This window comes from Ornithorhynchus anatinus, chromosome 16, assembly GCF_004115215.2.
Source record: "Ornithorhynchus anatinus isolate Pmale09 chromosome 16, mOrnAna1.pri.v4, whole genome shotgun sequence".
NCBI lineage: Eukaryota > Metazoa > Chordata > Mammalia > Monotremata > Ornithorhynchidae > Ornithorhynchus > Ornithorhynchus anatinus.
The window spans coordinates 26,080,301-26,102,693 of NC_041743.1; the positions used below are offsets into that span (position 1 = coordinate 26,080,301).

Sequence of the window (22,393 nt, forward strand, 5' to 3'; positions counted from 1 at the left end):
ATGTTAAGTTTGAGGTGACGGGATGACATCCGAGTAGAGATGTCTTGAAGGCAGAAGGAGATGTGAGACTGGGGAGAGGGAGAGAGATCAGGGCCGGAGATGTAGATTTGGGTGTCATCTGCAGAGAAATGGTAGTTGAAGCCATGGGAGTGAATGAGCCTCGAAGGGAGTGGTGTAGATGGAGAATAGAAGGGGACCCAGATCTATACCTTGAGGGACCCCCCACAGTTTGGGGATATGGGGGGCAATGGAGGAGCCTGCAAAGGAGACTAAGAATGAATGGCCAGAGAGATAAGAGGAGAACAAGAAAGGACAGAGTCAGTGAAGCCAAGGTTGGAAAATGTTTCTAGGAGAAGCGAGTGGTCCACAGTGTCGAAGGCAACTGAGAGGTCGAAGAGGATTAGGATGGAGAAGAGGACGTTGAATTTGGCAAAAAGGAGATCACTGGTGACCTTTGAGAGGGTGGTTTCTGTTGAATGAAGGGGACGGAAGCCTGATTGGAGGGGGGTCAAAGAGAATTGGAGGAGAGGAATTTGAGACAGTGGGTGTAGACAACTCACTCAAGGATTTTGGAGAAGAATGGTAGGAGGGAGATGGGGCTCTAACTGGAGGGAGCCGTAGGGTCAAGGGAGGGTTTTTGGAGGATGGGGAGACATGGACATGTTAGAAAGCAGTGGCCCCTGGCGAGAGAACGGTTGAAGATGACTGTTAGGGAGGGAAGAAGGAAGGGGGCGAGAGTTTGGACAAGGTGTGAAGGAATGGGGTCCGATGCGCAGGTGGAGGGGTGGCTTTTGAGAGGAGACAGGAGATCTCTAGAGAAACTGCTGGGAAGGATGGGAGAGTTGAAGAGGGAGATGGAGAAGGGAGGGACAGAGGAGGGGCAGGGGAGATTTTAGGGAGCTCACACCTGATGGTGTCAATTTTCTTAATAAAGTAGGCGGAAAGGCCACTGGGGGCAAAGGGATGGGGGATGGCCGGGGGAGGAGGGGGGTGATGGGGGACAGGAGCCATGAAGAGGGAGTTCACTGTCTGGAACAACTGGCAAGGGCAATGGCATGGGTGTCAATATGGGTAGTTTTGCTGGGCAGAGACGAGGACAGAGTTAAAGCACATAAGGATAAACTTAAAATGGAAAAAGTCAGCCTGATCTTTAAATTCCCGCCAGCAGTGCTCAGTGGCTCAAGCGCAAGAGCTAAGGAGGCAGGCTGTGCAGGTGATCCAGGGCTGTGGGTTAGAGGTACAAGATCGACGAAGGGATAGGGAAGCGAGTGAGTTGAATAGAGAGGCTGGTCTATTTATATTAATGTCTGTCTCCCCCTCTAGACTGCAAGCTCATTGTGGTCAGGGAATGGGTCTGTCTATTGTTATATTGAACTGTCTCAAGCACTCAGTGAAGTGTTCTGTATCTTCCCTCTTTCCCCAGCCCCCAGAGTCAACTGAAAAGTATTATCATTACATACAGTAAGAGCCCCATAGATTGTTGTTGATTACAGTTAAGAAATTAACGGGCAAGTCTGCTTCTTAGGTCGTTCTGAAATGAAAGGGGAAGCAAATGTCGATATGATTTGTGAGTCAGTTTGAGATATGGTGGAGGCCAAGAGGAATCCAGAGATTTGAATCAGAGGAACAAGTTCCAATAGAAAAGATAAGTGGAAGCCAACACGACAGAATGCTAAGGCAACCTAGATCTTCCACCCACAACCGCTGCTTTCCAAGTCACAGCCCACCTTGAGCAGAGGAATTCTGCAGGACTCCAAGATACCCCATAGAGAAGCAGTGCGGTCCAGAGCAGAGAGAATGGGTTTAGGAATCAGGGGACCTGAGTTCTAATCCCAGCAGTGCCACTGACTGCTTTGTGACCTTGAGCGAGTCATTGACCTTCCTTCTGTAAAATGGAGATTCAATATCTTTTCTCCCTCCCCTTTAGACTCTGAGGTCTAAGGGGGCAGAGACTGTGTCTGGTCTTCTTATCTTGTATCTACTTCAGTGTTTAGTCCCATGGTTAGAAAATAGTAAGCACTTCACATAGACCACCATTAAAATTGTTGGATTATAAGCTCTTTGTGGGCAGGGATCACATCTACTGTATCATATTGTACTTTCCCAAGTACTTAGTACAGTGCTGTGCTCATAGTAAGTACTCAATAAATACCATTGATTGGTTAAAATATGTTTCATTTATTGTATGTCCCAAGTGTCCAGCACAGCATTCAGCACCCAGCAGGGAACCTGCATGAAGTTCTGCACTGAGTGTGGGCTCTGCACATAGTTGACGTCCAATAAATATGGAAAATAGCCCTCCTAGGTTATAAGCTCGTTATGGGCAGGGAACCTATCTTTTGTATTATACTCTCCCAAACACTTAGTACAGTATAGTAAGTGCTCAATAAATACCACTGATTAATTGATTGATAAAAGAATGAATAGTACACTAGCTTCAAGGCTGGATTTAGTCATGAAAACCCTATTAAATATTCCATAGTACATTGGTCTTTTTTGAAAAAAAGACATTCAATCAAGGCACTCTTCCAAAACATTACTATTGTTAAATGAAGTATTCATGTAAAATAAAATTGACCAGTGATGTGAAGTAAACCTAAGACATTAAAAAAACATGCAAAAACCACCCAGGTTCATCTAACAACCAGATCAGTGCCTAAGTCCTCTGCCATGATCACACTTCTGATGAAATTTACACGATCTACTCAGCTGCCATCTATTCCAGGCCTTTGGTTTTATGACAGCCTAAAAACAATCAATCTTCTCTGAGTTCCTGTGGATCGCCAATCTGAGGTAAATCCCAGGACAGTTCAGTATTTATGAGATCAACAGTGCAGTGCCAGGGAAATACAGCCCCCACCAATTTCCTCTCTCACTCTCCCCTCTCCACCCTGGAGAAATCAAGACCCCCATCATCAACCAGGAACCAGAAATGGCCAGGACCGAAACCCTCGGGCCTCTGTGTCACTGTGGGCTTGGAGGCCAGCAACAGCTGGTCTTAGTCCGATGGAATCTGGGGCAGTTTGAGAGTAAAATCTGAGCAACATCATTGTGCAGTTTCCCTGAAGCATTGTTCATCTACTCATTGTACCCTCTTTCTCGGCTTTTTTGCATTTGTAAATGCTCCCATGTTCTGGAATTTGTCTTTTTTAATAATAATAATAGTTATTTGTTAAGTGCTTACTATGTGCCAAGCACTGTTCTCAGCGCTGGGGTAGTTCGAGTAAGAGGTACACAGTCCCTGTCCCACATGGGGCTCACCCTCTTATCCTTATTTTACAGATGAGGTAACTGAGTCAGAGAAGTGAAGTGGCTTGCCAAGGGTTACACAGCAGACATGTGATGGATCCAGAATTAAAACCCAGGACCTTCTGACTCCTGGGCCCATTTTCTATCCACTCAGCCATGCTGTATGTGTCTCTCTTTCCCTATCTAGATTGTGAGACCCATGTGAGACAGTAACTGGGTCTGAACTGTTTATCTTCTATTCATCCTAATGCTTTGTCACGGTACCTGGCCCAAAGTAAACACTTAATACCATAACAAATTCATCATTTATTCATTCAATAGTGTTAATCACATGACTGCTGTGTGCAGAGCACTATACTGGGCATTTACTATGTGCAGGGTGCTATTTCAGGCACTCGCTGTGTGCAGATTACTGTTCCGGGCACGTGAGACCACATAGTAGAAAGTAAAAGTCCCTATCCTTAGAGGATCTTAAAATCTAATGGAAGAGTCAGGCAGGCGTGGACTGAAAACGCGCAGAAAGAATGAAAGAAAAAAATGGAGTTATAACTGGTAATGGCAAGAACCCAGGAAGAGAGCTTGTACATCAGTATTCATTCAATTGTATTTATTGAGCGTTTACTGTGTGCAGAGCACTGTACCTCAGCGCACCCACGTGCTCAGGGTCGCTGTCAGAAGGACGTGACCAGAGTGGGGAAAATTTGTCAGGGAGACCCGCTAAGACGTGGATCTTTCTGGCCATTTTGAAATGGGGGAGGGATGGAATCGGGCAGATCTGAAGGGGATGGAGGGCCCAGACCTAGATCAGGGTTGAAATGGAGTCACCAAGAGTCAGAGATCAGGGTACTAACACCCCTGCCTCAGACGTCTTCAGTGTCCCCCCGCAGGCAGTACTGAAGGAACCAAAAAGCCACAGTGACAGGACGCTTCAGCCTCCTGGAATTAGCGCCTGGGCCTCCCTGGGCCTTCTCTGACCAGACAAAAGGACAGACCATGCCTATCAGCCTCTGGCTTGGGCAATTGAGAGATTCTTTTGTTCCCACCATTATTAGCTCCTTCCCGATTCACTTATGTTCAAATACAGCCACACATCCGATGAAAGGTCCCTCTGTGGAATCAACCCAATCACTTCTCTCGCCCAAGCGCCAGGTACCTGCCGAGCCCTTGAGAAACAATAGTCCATACTTTACCTAGTTGCCACTTTCTGGGACACATAGTCTCCATCATCCAGATCGGCAGTGCAGGTTCCAGGATCGCGATAGCCATGTTCGAAAAGCAGATTGAGCCTATAATGGAGAAAAGAGGGTGTTTTGTTTCTTTTTTTTCTTTTGTGTCAATCCAGAGTACTGCTATCTTGCCCCAAATAGGAAAATGAAGCCATTCCAGATTGGGTCTTTTTAAGCCCAATTTGATAGACAAAAACTATTGATTGTTGCTGAACCACTTGGGATTGAATAAACCATTGAAGCCTCTAATTTTCTGGAAGCCAGTGCTCCAAGAACTCACACAATCAAGGTGGCTATTTACATAATGAAGAAGGGGTGATTCTGCCATCCTTGGTGACATTGAAAGACTGGATTCACTAAAAATAATGTTCAAAAGATTAGAATTGCAATTTTTTCCTTCCAACTTGAATAGCCACGGGCCCTGGAATTGTCAATATTTTGACATTTAGTCCCGTCGGACTCGTGCGTTGCCTGAACAGCTCAGGCAGTAACAGTTCAAAATGCTCTGTGCTCTAGCCAGTAGCGTGCCCGGAACCTAGAGGCAGTGAGGGTCTGGCTCTAAATTCAGTCTTATTTGATTTCCCTGCTGTTCCGACTAACAAATTCTACTTCCTACTTCATCCACCGGGAATTTAGGGGTTTGACTCTTGCTGCTCCCCAGAAATACGCAGGAACCCCACTTTACAGACGGGCAAATCAAAGCGCAGGGGAAGGTTATGACGAGCATCGCATGGGCTAAGCGAAGTCGTGACTACGGTAATGGCAGGCACGGCAGAGTCTCGAAGCAGACAGCCTGACTTTGTAAGGAAGGAGAGAGAGCACCGGAGGAGGGAGAACAAGGAGATCCCCATCCAGGGTAGTGATTCTGCTTGCGTTTGGGAACAGAATAATGCTTAATAATAATAATTGTGGCATTTGCTAAGCACTTACTGTGTGCCAGGCACTGTACTAAGCACTAAGTACTAAGAGAGAACCTAATCAGGTAGGACCTTGTCCACATCCCACATGAGGCTCAGTCCTAATCCCCGTTTTACAGATGAAAGAACTGAGGCACAGAGAAGTGAAGTAACTTGCCCAAGGTCATACAGCAAACTGGCGGAGCCAGAATCAGAACTCAGGTCCTCCTGATTCCTAAGCTTGTGCTCTCTCCACTAGGCCGGGCTGCTTCCACAGTGTGGAACCCCTAATTGCCTTTAAAAATGACTGGGCTAAATCTTTCTGATGTCTCAGAGCGACTATATTTTTTCCCAGAGGAGAGCTCTTCTCGTCGCACAGTTCAGCACAGCTGGGCACCTCTGCCATTCTCAGTTCGCAAATGCCATGAGGAATTAGGATAGATAGCTGAGATGTCTGCCGTGACGCTGCAGGCTCCTTACCTGCGATGTCTCGGGGTCAACGGCAACAGCCTTTAATGCAAAGGTGAAATCCGTCCCGCTTAGAACAACTAAACTTGGGTGTGTTCCGAAGCCTTCCAGTATCTTTGAGCAGAACCTCCCTCACCCCTCCAGGAGAGTCGGACCCTCTAAAGTTAGCAAAGTTTCCAAGAATGTCCCTGGGAGGAGACTATTTCCTGTGATTTTCAATGTATATGGCTTAGTGGATAGAGGACCGGCCTGGGAGTTAGAAGGTCATGGATTCTAATCCTGGCTCCGCCACTTGTCTGCTGTGTGGCCTGGGACAGGTCACTTCACTTCTCTGTGCCTCAGTTACCTCATCTGAAAAATGGGAATCAAGACGGGGAGCCCCCTGTGGAACAAGGACCCTTTCCATTCCAAATTGCTTGTATCCAGCCCAGCGCTTAGTACAATGCCTGACATATAGTAAATTCTTAGCAAATGTCATCATTATTATTATTATTATGATCTGTGCCTTTTGGGATTTTTTTTTGGCCTGCCCAGTATTCCTAAAGCTAATTCCCAACCAATTCTTCACCCCCATCATGTTTAATCTGCCAACCGCCTCAAAATGCATTCTGATTATTGAGAAGAGGGATGATTAAACTGTACCTGCAGCAATCAGGATGTAAGGGTCCTTTAACAGGGTGACTAATGAGGTTCCTTTTTGACTCTGCCAAACAGAAAAAGCAGCGTTAAAGAGAACGCACTACCAGCTGATGAATCTCAGGTTTTACAGAGCTGCTTACCTCTGGCTGTACTCTGGATGGCTGGAGAATAAACAGTTGGACAGCTACAAAAGAAAGGAAAATGGCCTTTTAGGCAAATGGGCTGGGATAAGAATGTGATTTTTAAAAAGACTTTCCAGGGTAACGAACAAATGAAGTTCTCTTTTGCTATTCACTGACCTCCATCCAACAGAGCGAGAGCAGCCAACACCAGAAACGGGGCAGTCTTCCCCACAAATTCATACATCACACTCCCAAATGGTGGCCCCACTACAAGAGAACCCAGAGAGGGAGAGGTAACAAGGTTATTGTAGCAACCGGGGTGCCTGCAGGCATATCACTGTCCATTTCATGCCTAATGACCAAATCTTGCCGAGCCCAGAGAAATCTACATTCACTGTCAAAAGCGGAACTTCAGATTGGCTCCCAAACTGCAGACAAATCAGTCCTTCCCTTTCCCTTTAAGGCATGGTGAGGTGTCTCCAGTGATTAATGGGATGTGGAATGCTTAAGGTTCAATGATTGGTTTGGAATATTGGGGATCTTTAGATTTACAAGGATTTGTCATGTCACCACCTCCATGAGAGAAGCAGCAGCGTGGCTCAGTGGAAAGAGCACGGGCTTTGGAGTCAGGGCTCATGAGTTCGAATCCCAGCTCTGCCACTTGTCGGCTGTGTGACTGTGGGCAAGTCACTTAACTTCTCTGTGCCTCAGTTCCCTCATCTGTAAAATGGGGACTAAGACTGTGAGCCCCACGTGGGACAACCTGATTCCCCTATGTCTACCCCAGTGCTTAGAACAGTGCTCGGCACATAGTAAGCGCTTAACAAATACCAACATTATTATTATGATGATGAGAGCCTAGGAAAGTGAGTACAACTGGTAGCAGCAAGATACAGTAGATGACTAGATGAGTGGGAAAATAACAAATAATGTGAGCAAGTGATATAGACTGTAAGCTCATTGTGGGCAGGGAACATCTCCCAAGTGCTTAGTACAAGTGCTCACAGTAAGCACTCAATAAATACCACTGATTGATACAGACATAAGTGAGACATAAATGATAAAGACATGAGAAGCTGTGTGGTCTAGTGGATAGACTATGGGTCTGGGAGTCATATGGACCTGGGTTCTAATCCTGGCTCTGACAGATGCCTGCTGTGTGAGCTTGAGCAAGTCAGTTAACATCCCTGTGCTTCAGTTACCTCATCTGTAAAATGTATAAAATTCTGTGAGTGCCATGAGGGACATGGACTGTGTCGGTCAAACGGCAGGGACTGTCTCTATCTGTTGCCGACTTGTTCATTCCAAGCGCTTAGTACAGTGCTCTGCACATAGTAAGCGCTCAATAAATACTATTGAATGAATGACTGTGTCCAACCTGATTAACCTGTCTCTACCCCAGTGCTTAGTACAGTGCCTGGCTCACTTAACAAATACCACTTTTAAAAAAGGGCTCAAGGCTCTTTAAAAATTCGGAACTGATTATCTTGCATTTACAACAGAACCTAGTCAAGAGCGAGACACAGAGTAATCACTTATCAGCAACATAAGTAACTAAAGTATTCCATTTATCAGCAAGGCTTAAGTTGTCCTGGCAACACGGTGATCCACATTGTCCAGGATTAATTTGACATGAGCTCGCTGTGAGCAGGGAACGTGTCTACCAAACCTGTTGTAATCAAGCAATCAATGGTATTTACTGAGCGTTTACTATGTGCAGAACAAGTGCTCGGCAGAGTACAATACAACATAGTGGACACATTCCCTGCCCATAAGAAATTTACAGTCTATTGTACCCTCCCAGATGTATTCAAAGGAGATCAAAATCAGTAACCCTACAACTCCTGTTGGGGAAAACGAGCTGGGGATGGAGATGACCCTTGGGAAAGCATTAGCCGACTGGCCCCACAGAGGCTTTGCCTCTGCAAGTTGATCATTCAGTTCTGCAACGTTCCAACAGACACCAGTTGGAAAAAGACAGACCAAATGGATTGCACAGAATTCCACAGGTGTGTGGAATCCCAACTCATATGCCACATCCCGACCCCACATAATCTTACTGACCTAAAACGCCCAGGGCAAGGCCCCCCAGGGCGATCCCCATCGCATTGCCTCGTTCTTCGTCATCCGTGTAAATGCTTGCCAGCATCCCCATTCCTAAATAAGAGATTAAGACAAATCCATCAAAGGAATACAGCATTTAGTACAGTGCCTGGCACATAGGAAGGGCTTAACAGATACCATAAAAAACAAAGTAATCATTTTACCCTTCTCAAACCCTTCTCAGGAATGTAGAAAGAGTAACCAATTAAAAACATGTGAACCAGGTGGTGCTTTGGACCTCCTCTTCCTACTGGTAGAATAACCTAAGGCCAAAAACAAACTACGGCATGACCCGTGCAGATGCCCCAGGATTCTTCGAATGTAGAAATGATTCACCAAGTTATTTCACGGGCATTATAAAAATGACCAGGCAGGCCCTGAGGGAAAGCACAGTTGTTCAGTGATACTGCAGACAGAGTCCACTGAGGTACTTTACTACCTACCAGCCACCGAAGAACAAGAAGAGCCAATTCCTTGAAGGGACCTTGCTATGAAGAGTAGAGTATAGCTTCCAGAAAAAGCAAACACTGCAAAAAGAGGTCCAAAAAAGTTAGGCTAAATCCAATTCAAGGGGAAATTAAAGACATTTTAACCAGGATCATTTCTTGAGGTATTTATTATCTGTGAAACTGAGGGCCAAATTGCGCTTTTATTATATTTAGATTTGTCATTATTGATTCTTTTTTGCAAAGGCAGTCAAGAGAAAGGAAGGAAGAGAAGTGAAATCTCCCTCAAACTGAGGTTTTTAACAAAGACAGTGCTGGCATCAGGATGGAAAATATAAAAAGCAGTTACTCACTAATTGTTGAGACAAACATGATACAGAATCCTGCAAACATTGGAATCTGATAACCAATTCTGCAAAACAGAACAAAACAAGAAAAGATTTAATGGTTGCACTCTAGTTTTTCTGAGCATTGTATTTATTCCATTTCATTCATTCATTCGATCGTATTTATTGAACGCTTAGTGTGTGCAGAGCGCTGTACTAAGCGCTTGGAAAGTACAGTTTGGCAACACATAGAGACAATCCCTACCCAACAACGGGCTCACAGTCTCTGATGATTTCCTTCGATTGGAGAATGTAGGATGGCTGTGCGTGCCTCAAGACTCATCTCTTTGACAATATGACCTTTTTCTGTTTCATTTTCTTTAAGAAGAAATACATTTATGTCTACTCTCTTTCCATAACATTCTCTTTGGCATAAATGTTAATACAATATTGGCTTAATGACCCAGAAGGTGTTCATGATGTATATCATTCCTCTCATTTTCTTTATATTCTGTTTTTAGATTTTTATAATTATGCCCTTCGTGAGATTGACCTTTGGATGGAAGTACAAGTCAAATACTGGCTGGCTCCGAAGTGTCTTTAAAAATTCAACCAGGTACAGGATGATTAAAATTTATATTAAAGCTTAGTAGAATACCATGAAGATGAAAAATAGCCATCTTTGCCTTTCATTTTGAAAGTCCATCTTAGAACAGGCATGCTGAAACTTGAAAACTGGGGAGGAAGAATGACCTCATGGAAAGAGCACATCTGAGGATCAGAAAACCTGGGTGGCAATGCTGGATTCACAACTTGCCCTCTGTGTGACTTTGGACAAGTCACCTAACTTCTCTGTGTCTCAGTTTCCTCATATGTAAAATGGGGATTCAATACCTGGGGTTTTTTATGGTATTTGATTAAGCGCTTACTATGTGCCAGATACTGTAATAAGCTCTAGGGTGGAAACAAGTAAATCATATTGGACACAGTCCATGTAGCACTGGGGGGCTCCCAGTCTTAATCTCTATTTTACAGCTGGGGCAACTGAGGCACAGAGAAATGAAACAACTTGCTCAAGGTCACACAGCAGACAAGTGGCAGAGCAGGGATTAGAACCCAGGTCCTCTGATGCTTAGGCCTGTGCTCTTTCCACTAGACCATGCTTCTTCCCTCCTCTTATCCCATAGGTCTTTTCCCTAGTTTCATTTTTGTTTTTTACACATTCTCCCCGCCTCCCCTTCCTCTCAGGCATCTTTTCTCTGCTTCATTAGGATTGAAATCCCCTCCATTCACATGGAGGAGATGATACTGAGATGGTTCAGAGAGTCAAAGACACAAGCTTTTGGGATGAACGAGGATGTTAAAGAACTAATTTAAGACTGAGGAAAAGTTTTTTGCTTGAAAAGATTTAGAGAAAGAACAAATCTCGTTATATGGCTTTGGACAGGTCACTGAACTTTTCGGTGTCTCAGTCTCCTCCTCTGTAAAATGGGGAGTCATATCTGTTCTCATTTGAGACAGGGATTGCGTACCACTTGATGATCTTGTACCAACCCCGGTGCTTAGGATGGTGGTCAGCACATAGTAAGAGCTTAACAAATGCCACGATTGTTATTATTAATATTATTATTACGTACTATGGCAACCTGGTAAATCATATTTTTGAGTTCTGACCATCATCAAAACCCGGAAACATTTTCCATGTGGAAGATGTATGACCATAGAAAAATAGGGCAGAAAGGGCCTCAAAAACTAGTCATTTAGAGAAGCACTGTGGCCTACTGGGAAGAACACGGGCCTGGGAGTCAAAGGACCTGGGTTCTAATCCCAGTTCTGCAATGTATCTGCTGTGTGACCTTAGGCAAGTCACTTAACCTCTCTATGCCTCAGTTACCTTATCTGGAAAATGGGGGTTCAAGTCCATTCCCTCCTACTTAGACTGTGAGTCCTATCTTAGGACAGGTATTGTTTCCAACTAGATAAACTTGTATCTATCCCAGTGCTTAGAAAAGTACTTGGTGCATAGGAAGTGCTTAACAAGTGCTGTTATTGTTAATTTTATGATTATTATGTCCCCTGCCGCCGCGTAGGAGAATTATTAAAACTTTCAAGACACTTGAATATCCACTCTTTTCTAAAGGTCTCCACGTAGTTTATCCCGATATTTTATCACGCTGATGTTCAAGGGGCTCTTCCCTAGGGGAAATCAAATCTCTCCTGCTTTCATTTCATGCCATTTCTTCTTTATTTCTCAGTGGACAGGGAACCAGTGGTCGGCACTTTACCCATAAGATACTGTGAAAACACTTAAGTTCCTGTTGTTCTACTCATCAGACAGATTCAACGTCAAAGACTGCCGAATAGTTCAGAGGTAAGAACTGAGTATTCTGTGCCACAGTCAATGGTTACAAAGGTTGAAAGACTCAAGCAATAGAATTAAGGCTTAGAATGTTTGTAGACATACTGAAAAAAATTGCCTCCCTTCATATTTTGCAAAGGTTTTGGAACTCCTGACCTCTCTCTTGCCTGGAACTCCAGTCATCTACATATCCAACAGACCTCACTCTCCCCACCTTCAAAGCCCTACTACAATTATATCTCCAAGAAGCCTTCCCTTGACTAACCTCTCATTTCCTACCCCTCTTAACCCTCATTTCGCTGTCTATGTACTTGGGCTGTAACCCTTAAGCTCTTGGTCACTCGCCCCACCCCCAGCCCCACAACATTTTAATACATATATGTTTCTCCTATCTGAACTTTATTTTAATATCTGCCTCCCCCACAAGATTGTAAATTCCTTGAGGGCAGAGATCATGTTTACCAACTGTATCGTACTTAGTACAACAGTTAGTACAGTGCTCTGCATTCATTCATTCATTCAATTGAATTTATTGAGTGCTTACTGTGTGCAAAACACTGTACTAAGTGCTTGGGAGGGTACAATATAACAACAGACACAGTCCTGCCCACAATGAGCTCACACAGTAAGCGCTCAATAAATACGATTGAATGAATGATTAAATGAATACACTGAAAACTCAATAGACTGCAAAACACTAAACTGTGAACTCAAATATATTTCAGGTCAAGCACTGTTGCCCAGATTCCTCTTGCCAAATCATTTCCTCCTTGGAAATCTTAAATTGCTTTTACTGAGGATGACCTTCATGGGCCTCATCATGCAGCAGTTTATAATCCCCATGCAATGAGAAATCTAGACTGTAAGCTCGTTGTGGGAAGGTAACATTTCTTCCAACTCTGATGGGTTGTACTCTCCCAACTGCTTTGTTCAGTATTCGGCACACAGAAAGCGCTCAGTAAATACCACTGAGGATAATGAAATTCCCAAACTGCCGGATACTTTCTCCCAACTTCCGGTGGGTGAATTATCTGGTTTCTGCCAATTCATTCCCCAAATAGGTGCTTTCCCTACATCCTGAAAAAATGAAAAGGTCACTGCTAATTACTACACGCTAACTGGCAGGGATTCACTATACTTTATACTAAGATAGGGAGGCTGCAGGCTTTTTTCTTGTAACTCAGATATTGGTTAAAACTTCATTTTCAAACGCACAGAGTGCCCAAGGAAATAGATATACATGACTTATTGCTATTAGTTTGATTAAAAATCTAAATGACAAGCTGAAGAAGAAGTATGGAAATACTCAGTAATTAGCGCAAACCAAGAAATACTAATCAACTGCTGCTCCTTCACTGAGCTGGTGTAAAGCAGGGATGCATCCTATTTCCCATTGTCCTGATTTGTCTAGACTGTAAGCTCATTGTGGGCAGGGAATGTGTCTGCCAACTCTGCCGAGTTGTACTCTCTCAAGCACTTAGTACAGTGCTCTATATGCAGTAAGTACTCAAAAGTACTCTTGGTTGAGTGATTGATTGACAAAAGAAAAGTTTTCATGTTTTCACTGTGCCAACCCAGATATCCTTTTTTGTTTCCAAAGTCAACCAATTTATCATGGCAGCTGTAGACAGGCGCCCCTATGAGCCTCCCTTCTTTCTTCCACCATCTTAAATAGCCGCAATTCTATCCAGTGGCAACCCTGGTACTACCAAACAGGCCACGTGGCCCTCAAAATATGGGCCAAGTGACCAAATGCACTATCAGTCCTCAGCAAGTTCAGTAACTGTGTTTGCACCCAAATCATTGCGTATGCCAAACAGGAAGCCAACTTTTCCAAATCTAGCCTTTCCATCCCTTGTTCGGGAAACCCACCACCTGCATTATTCATAAAAACCACCATTAGCCTTCTCTAAACACTTCCAAAAAGTGGCATTGTACAGAAGCTACTTGAATTGTATAACCATAGTGACATAATCACCCTTTGGAAAGTTGCCAATTTTTTTTTTTCAGGCCACCCAGGTAATTTTATGTTTCCTACGGTTTGTGCAAGATCATGATGCTCTGTATTATTTCAGCCTGAAAGACAGATGCGATCATCATGTGATCATCTAGGCTGCCCATTGACGAAAGACAGAATCGCCACCATCACTAATGCACTAATCTTGATTCTTGCTTAGGGGGCATCTATTTGAAAGCAGGTGTCTCCTCAAAATTTACATGTAGCAATCTATATGAAGTACCCTAAGAAACAGCTTCCTTTCGGAAGTATCCCCAGGTCTGGATGTCAAAGGAATACAGTGGCACCTTCACCTCAAATTTGGAGATTTACTATTTCTCGGCACACTACCTTAAGGTTATCAGGGAAGCCAATGCAATATGACTTGAACCGTTACCCACTTCCAGCTGGAAAGCTTTTATTTTGCTTTCGTTTAGGGACCTAGAAGAAGTTCAAAAAGCATTCTTATTGTCCTAGAAGGTCCCTAAGGAACAGACAGGTGAGGTAACTTTCCTGAGACCACACAGCAAATTGGAGTGACAACTATAAAGATCTACCCGTAGTGAGAAGTGGTAACAGATGAAGGGTTTGAGACCTTTGAAAGAACTGTGTAATCTAATATCAAGAAAAGGATTGTTTTTCATGCCTGTTCATGTGGATGTTCAGGACAGGAAATATTTCATAAATTGTGGTCTCTGCATTTCTGTTTCTTGCATAATTGAGATAATGATCTGTTTATGCTTCAACCAAAGTGAGGACTGGATTGAAGACAAATCAAATAAAGAAGGCAAGCAAGTTTGGCTCTATTCCGTAAACGATACCAAAGACAGTTGGCCTTGGGTGCGACAGAAACTGAAACACTGTGCTACCTAAAGTTGGCCTTCGTTTTGCAGATGTTGTTGGCAACAGGGGCACTGTAGCCCTGGGCGTTGAGTGTCTTTGGGAGAGAATCTATCTTTTGCACAGTTTGTGTGACTGTAGTTTCTAGATGGCCACTGGGTAAAAACGGGTTGCTTCTAGGTAGCATAAGTAAACCATTAAAAGAGAATGGGATTTTTAAAAGCCAGCATTTACAATTTGCTTTGGAAATCTGAAATGCTCAAACCATTTGAGGCAGGTTTCCAAGTATTGTTCTGCTCGACTCCTGCCACTCACACCCAGGTGTTTCACAAGGGCATTATTATGGAAATTTCTTCCATTTTGATATAGAACAGTTGAGCTATTTACCTTCTCAGAACACAAAACCCTGGGTAGTTTTCTGTAATTATAGCAGATGTATTTTTAAGTATGCTTTTTAGCTGGTGTGTTTGTTTTCTTTTTCTGAACAAGAGAGATATTGAATGCTACCTTCTTGCTGAAGCTTATCTGTGGGATTACATTGGAAACTACCTATGATTTGATTTTGTTGCTGTGTGTCTTAGTAGATTCTCTCTGTAGGTTTCACAAAGCGGCAGCTCTGAATGTGCCTCTGCCTTGGTATGACAAGATAATGATAATAATAATGGTATTTGTTAAGTGCTTACTATGAACCAAGCCCTGTACTAAACCCCAGGGTAGATACAAGATATTCAGGTGGGGCACAGTCTCTGTCCTAAATGGGGCCTTGTGGAAAGAGTATGGGCCTGCTGTGTGACTTTGGGCAAGTCATTTAACTTCTCTGTTCCTCCGTTCCCTCATCTGTAGAATGGGAATTCAGTACCTGTTCTCCCTCCTACTTAGACTGTGAGCTCCAACTAGTTCCTGATTATTTCATATCTACCCCAGCGCTTAGTACAGTGCTTGTCACAAAGTAAGCACTTAAATATCACAAATATTAATATTATGGGGCTCATAGTCCAAGTAAAAAGGAGAACAGGCATTGAATCCCCATTTTACAGAAGAGGAAACTGAGCCACATGGAAGTTAAGTGTCTTGCCCTAGGTCACACAGCAGGCAAATGGCAGAGCTGGGATTAGATCCCAGGTCCTTTGACTCCCAGGTCCCTTTGCTTTCTACTAAGCCATGCTGCTTCTCAACGCATGAGAGGTTCATCAAATGGGTTTAGGAAACCACAAGAGAAGTTGCGCTGTCCATTGTCCTTTAAAGCAAAAAGTAGTCTACACCTCAGTGAGGTTAGCTCAAGAGAAGGAATTGGCATCACTCCCTACAACTCCAACACTGTTTTCTAAAATTACAGCTCTAAGAGACCTTCAGAGATCCTTGATCCATTGGATATTATTTCTCATCATTATTTCTCCCGGGGCAAATTCATCCGCTCTCTATAGAATAGCACTTAAAGAGCCCAACCTCCCTTCTCACTACAGAAAGCTTCCAAGAGCCTCATGTAAGACAGAGACTGTATCTGATCTGAATATCTTATATCTACCCCAGTGCTTAGTGCCGGATACTTGTTATGGTACTTTTTAAGCATTTACTATGTGCTAAGCACTGGGATGGACCCGTTCCCTGTCCCAAAGTCTAAGTGAAAGGGTGGAGGATTTAATCCCCATTTTACAGAAGTGGTAACTGAGGCACGGAGAAGTTAAATGTCTGACCCAAAGTCACTCAGCCGACAAGTGGAAGAGCCAGGATTGGAATCCAGATCCCCTGACTACCAGAGCCATGCTCTTTTCACTAGGCTACAATACTTCTCAATGCATGAGCAGTTAAGCCACTTAGTAGTAGTAGTAAGTAGTAGTAAGTACAAAACCAAAGAACACAATTATGTAAAACCATAGGTTTACGGGAAAAAATAAATGGCTAGTGCTTAAAAACTTTATAAAGTAAAGGATTACTGTAGAGAACCTTAAGGACTAGACATAAAACAGTTCTTCTAGTTAAACAGTTGATGTAGGGAAGAGCTAGTCAAGCGAATAAAATGGAGAGGAAAGCATACAAGCTTGGGGAATCCAGAGACCTGAGTCCTACCCTCAGCCCTAGCACTATTCCTCAGTTCTTTATGCCTCAGTTTTCACATCTGTAAAATAAGGAGAATCTCTGCCCTTCCCTACTATTGGGTGTTGAGGACCAAATGAGGTCGTTCATGTTAAATGACTTTGGTAAAATCAAGCACTATTAGAAAAACTCAAAGCCACATTTAACATGAAGCCTCAACTCCAGAATTGACCTTGCCCCTCCCTCTTTTTTCAGTCAGGCCCGTCTTTGGTGCAGGTGGAGAAAAAGGGCTAGAAATGCATTCAGTGATGAAGAGAAGAGGTGTGTATGGAGGGTTGTGGGTGTGTTGGGGGGGGGGGGGCATTGCCTGAGGGGAGCTTATTTCTCATTCAAAGCCACCAGTGGATGATGTAATGATGAGCAGTATAGAAAGGAAGAAAAGAATAGAAGAAGAAAAAAGCCGGGTTAAAATGAAATCATTTGATTGATGCATGAAATTACCTACCTGTTGGTCAGTGCCCCTATGAAAGGGTTAGTGAGGAGCTGGACTGTTGCTTTTGAAGCAAACAACAAACCAACTTGCACATTTTCATTGAGCAGATCTTTGTCTTCCTTGGGGCAATCAGAAGGGGTGCTGGTTGCATTAACTACCATTTGCTGGGTTGTGGCTCGGTATAAATCTCCTCGAGGCAGTCCCCTGGTAGCATTTTCAATCGTCATTGTGGAGTTATCATAATAGGAGAAGATACTCTGAAAGCGGGGGGTTGAGGGCGAATCAACCTCAGGCTTGATTGTCTGGATTTCGGTGGCATTTTTCTCATGCTCAATGGTGTACAAATAACTCGGAATGATAGGCACTAGAATCAATCACAAATACAACAGAGAGGCTGATAACATACTGTAAATTTATTTGTTCTCCAAAATTTGGTGCAACTCATTCAAAAATGTCAAAAGCCAGAACTAGCTGCATGCTTATTTTCAAAACCCAAAAACAATATTTGAGTTTTCAGATCTTGAAATTTAGCTCACCGCAAAGAATGCAGATCACAGACTCTAGCTGAATTCTACAGCTCAGAAATAACTACAAGATCAACTACTCCCTCCCACCCACCAAGCCTTTGCCCCCGCCCCAGGCATTTAATTAATTGTGGTTCACAGAATAGTGGGGTTTTTTATTATTATTATTTATTTCCCTCAAGAGGAACACTATTTAAGAGGCAAAAATGTTATCTGAAGCCTAAGGCAGAACCTGTGCAGGGTCAATTCAGTGCTTCCCTAGAAAGAGCATTTATGCAGCTGGAGAAACATTTAAACCTAGGAAGCGAAGATACAAATTGTATTATTTGCCATAAGACCCTGGCAGGAAATAGCAATTCAGAAATTCTGCAACAGATTAATGTTGTCTTTCTCTTGCATACACTGGGAGTTTGTGTTTATTAAATAGTAGGAGTTAAGCCTTAATAATATCTTTACCTTTTTGAGCATTAACATCTAACCATTTAAAATATTTAATAGTGGAACACCGTATCTTATGGAGAAGAGAGAAGGGATCACAATAGTGAGAAATACATCCTTTTTCCACTCGCATATTGCCAGGGATTGACTCTATTTGCTTTTCTGAAAACCACATGTAATGAGTAAACCCGCAAATCTAACGTGTTGAGTCATGTAAAACCAATGCTGCTTTAATTAAATTTAAAAATAGAACTTTTTTAGAAAAAGATTATATATCAAATTTATTCTTTCTAGGTATTTTGTTCATAGACTGAATTGTGGTGAGTCTGTGGGAAAGACCTTATGGATCTTTTTAGCTTTTGACTACTCATACTTAAGATGTCAAAAAGGCTTACGATGATACAAGCTCTCTTAAAATTCAAAACCAAAATGGAATGGAAACTGTTTCCATGTTAGCACACTTGCAGTGGCGTTCATCAGTGAAATATGCAGTTTTGGATTTCCTGAAAAATAATGATTTATTCTATTAAGTGGGCATTCTGAAGATCCTAATTAAGTTCCCCTTGATGAGTATTTAATTAAAAAAAAAACAGAGACCTTTAGAATTCTAGATCATCTTCCCCTGCAACAGAAATCTTTTCCACCACAGTGAAAAAGGAGAACAATCAAAAGGAAGCATAAGCTGAGTCTTATCTGGTCTGTCACATTTTTGGACACGAAGAACTCCAAGAAAAGAAATTTTAAAACTGAAATGGTGGCAACATCTAATGCCTCTGTAGCCCAGAAACCCAATACAATTCGCTTAGCAGTCTGAAAATTGATGCTACTGATAACCATGAAGTCCCAGCTACAGCCTTTATCCCCTGGTAGTTGATCATTTGAAAAGGGTCAAAGAACTCATGTGGTTCTATTTGATCAGAAACAAATAAATTGTCTTGGTCGGGAGCTGGCGGCCACCCTGGACTTATAATGTCCAAGCATCGGTACCACGCTCAGCAGCGATTGCTAAAAGGAGTTGAAGAAACGGGTTTTTCACATACCCACTACAGTGAGTAGCATGTTGTCTAGCAGCAAGGCGATGAAGACTATCAGCAGGATTAGTTTTCGGGACTGGCGGCTTTCCCTAAGCCAGCGGAGGACAGCAAATTCACTCGGAGCCATAACTTCTGCTGCAAATATAGAGGAAAATTCAGTGACTCTCAGAACACTCTTCCAGGCATCCTTTGTTAGATTTCAGCAACTTAGCTCTAAGCTCACTTCTCGGGATCAAGTCAGTAGATGAGAAGTCTAGCACGCCGGAACATCATTTCCCCTCTGAGTTCTATCTCTCCAAGCCTACCTTCCTTTGCCTCTTGAAAAGGCACTGTCTGCTTTTCTAGTTCCTTAAAATTAATTGTTTAATTAATTAATTAATTGAGGGGAAAGGTGTGGTGAAACTTCAAATTAAGAGACTGTAGACTGTAAGCTGATGGTGGGCAGGAAATGTGTCTACCAACTCTTTCTATTGTACTCTCCCAAGCTCTTAGTACAGTGCTCTGAACACAGTAAGCGCTCAATAAATTCTATTGATGGATTGAGAGATATTGTTGCAGGAATTCCCAAGAAACTAAGCCACCACTTCCTTTTCAATTTTGTTCACCCTCTGAGGAAGACTTCTCTTGTTCATTCCCCCGGTCTTTTCCTTTTAAATCGTCAGGAAGGTTTTGTCAAAATGCCACAATCCACCAAGCCCAAACTCCTCTGACATGGAACTTCCATGGGCAGTTGAAGAGGTTCAGGCTCCCAGAGGATTTGCTAGGTTTCATGGGGAAGGAAGACTCTGTCTCTCAATTTCCCCAGGCTCTTTTCCCCCTACTCACCCACCCTTCTTTTTGTTCTGAGTTTCCCACAGATCCCCCTTCTCCCCGCCCCCATCCCTGCCCCCTAACTAGGCTAGAAACCCATCAGGAGTCAACAAGTAAATAAAAACCAAGTGGCCAAGTACAGTCAGTAAAGGGTGACAGAGGAAGAGGAGAAGCAGGAGGAAGAAGAAGGGGAGAAGCAGGAGGAGGAAGAAGAGAAGCAGGAGGAAGAAGGTGAGAAGTAGGAGTAGGAAGAAGAGGAAAAACAGAGGAGGAAGAGAAGTAACAGGAGGAAGAAGACAAGTGGGGGGAGGAGGAGGAGGAGAATCGCCAGAATGAAAAAGTGGAGAAGCAACAAGAGGGTGAAGGAGAGAAGCAACAGGAGGAGGAAGAAGAAGAAGAGAAGCAACAGGAGGAGGAAGAAGAGGAAGAGAAGCAACAGGAGGAGGAAGAAGAGGAAGAGAAACGAGGAGGAAGAAGGGGAAGATAAGCAACAAGAGGAAGAATAAGAGGAGAGCCAACAGGAGGAGGAAAAAGATGAAGATAATTAGAAGGAGGGCAAAAAAGGAGAAGAACAGGAGGGGGAAGAGGAGGAGAAGTGACAGGAGGAGGAAGAAGAAGAGAAAAGAGGAGAAGCAACAGGAAGTGGAAAAAGAGAAGTAATAAGAAGAGGAAGTATGAAAAGCAACAGGAGGAAGAAGTGAAGCAGCAGGAGGAAGAGTGAAAGGGGAGAAGCAGCAGGAGGAAAAGTGAGAGAAGCAGCAAGGGCAAGAGCGAGAGAAGCGACAGGGGGAAGAAGGGGGGAAAGCAGCCAGAGGAGGAAGAAGGGGAGAAGCAGCAGGAGGAGGAAGAATCAGAGGAGAAGCAACAGGAGGACAAAGAATCAGAGGAGAAGCAACAGGAGGAAGAGTGAGCGAAGCAGCAAGAGGAAGAGAGAAACTACAGGAGGAAGAAGAAGAAGAAAAACAGCCGGAGGAGGAAGAGAGGAAGAAGAGGAGGAAGAGAGGAGCAACAAGAGGAAGAAGGGGAGAAGCAGCAGGAGGAAAAGTGAGAGAAGCAACAGGAGGAAAAGTGAGCAAAGCAGCAAGAGGAAGAGTGAGAGAAACAACAGGAGGACAAAGGAGGAAAAGCAGCCGGAGGGGGAAGAAGGGGAGAAGCAACAGGAGGAAGAGTGAGCGAAGCAGCAAGAGGAAGAGAGAGAGAACAGGAAGAAGGGGGAAAAACAGCTGGAGGAGGAAGAGAGGAAGAACAACAGGAGGAAGAGAGGAGCAACAAGAGGAAGAAGGGGAGAAGCAGCAGGAGGAAAATGAGAGAAGCAGCAAGAGGAAGAGTGAGAGAAACAACTGGAGGAAGAAGGGGGAAAAGCAGCCGGAGGAGGAAGAAGGGGAGAAGCAGGAGGAAGAAGGGGAGAAGCAGCAGGAGGATAAGTGAGAGAAGCAGCAAGAGGAAGAGTGAGCGAAGCAGCAAGAGGAAGAGAGAGAGAAGCAACAGGAGGAAGAAGAAGGGGGAAAAACAGCCGGAGGAGGAAGAGAGGAAGAGCAACAGGAGGAAGAAGGGGAGAAGCAGCAGGAGGAAGAGTGAGCGAAGCAGCAAGAGAAAGAGAGAAGCAACAGGAGGAAGAAGAAACGGGAAAAACAGCCAGAGGAGGAAGTGAGGAAGAGCAGCAGGAGGAAGAAGGGGAGAAGCAGCAGGAGGAAAAATGAGAGAAGCAGCAAGAGGAAGAGTGAGGGAAACAGCAGGAGGACGAAGGGGGAAAAGCAGCCGGAGGAGGAAGAAGGGGAGAAGCAACGGGAGGAAGAGTGAGCGAAGCAGCAAGAGAAAGAAGCAACAGGAGGAAGAAGAAACGGGAAAAACAGCCGGAGGAGGAAGTGAGGAAGAGCAGCAGGAGGAAAAATGAGAGAAGCAGCAAGAGGAAGAGTGAGAGAAACAGCAGGAGGACGAAGGGGGAAAAGCAGCCGGAGGAGGAAGAAGGGGGGAAAGCCGGCGGAGGAAGAAGAAGGGGAGAAGCGACGGGAGGAAGAGTGAGCGAAGCAGCAAGAGGAAGAGTGAGCGAAGCCACAGGAGGAAGAAGAAGGGGGGAAAGCAGGCGGAGGAGGAAGAGAAGGAGAAGCGGGAGGGTCTCCGTCCCGCGGGCGCATCCTTACCTGGCGGTCGGGGGGCTGGGCCGTCCCGTCCCCCGGGCAGCGGGCGTCCGTCCGTCCGTCGGCGGGTCCGTCGGTCCGTCGGTGGGCCTGCCTGGCGGGCCCCTCGGTCGGCCCCCTCGGTCGGCCCCGGCGTGGGCCCCGCAGCCCCGCTTTAGCCGGTGCCCGCGGCTGACGTCACCGAGCGATCCTTATCGCTGCCGCCCGGCCCGACCACCTGCCCCCACCGGGGACGGGACACGACACGACACG

The 22,393-nt window shown here is 44.3% G+C and overlaps 1 protein-coding gene across 1 annotated transcript in view; it reads right to left on the reverse strand.

The window, feature by feature from the left end:
- The window catches only part of SLC18A2 (solute carrier family 18 member A2), a 36,340-nt gene extending 14,140 nt beyond the window's left edge, over positions 1 to 22,200 (reverse strand). The window contains exons 1-10 of the mRNA XM_029080444.1: positions 22,145 to 22,200; positions 19,200 to 19,328; positions 17,210 to 17,561; positions 9,503 to 9,561; positions 9,147 to 9,230; positions 8,665 to 8,757; positions 6,778 to 6,867; positions 6,619 to 6,662; positions 6,482 to 6,542; positions 4,440 to 4,535 (exon numbers count right to left, since the gene is read on the reverse strand). Coding sequence (XP_028936277.1) covers positions 4,440 to 4,535; positions 6,482 to 6,542; positions 6,619 to 6,662; positions 6,778 to 6,867; positions 8,665 to 8,757; positions 9,147 to 9,230; positions 9,503 to 9,561; positions 17,210 to 17,561; positions 19,200 to 19,320 — 1,000 coding nt within the window. The 5' untranslated portion in view covers positions 19,321 to 19,328; positions 22,145 to 22,200. The remainder of the gene's footprint in view (positions 1 to 4,439; positions 4,536 to 6,481; positions 6,543 to 6,618; positions 6,663 to 6,777; positions 6,868 to 8,664; positions 8,758 to 9,146; positions 9,231 to 9,502; positions 9,562 to 17,209; positions 17,562 to 19,199; positions 19,329 to 22,144) is intronic.
- Positions 22,201 to 22,393: the final 193 nt, after the last annotated feature.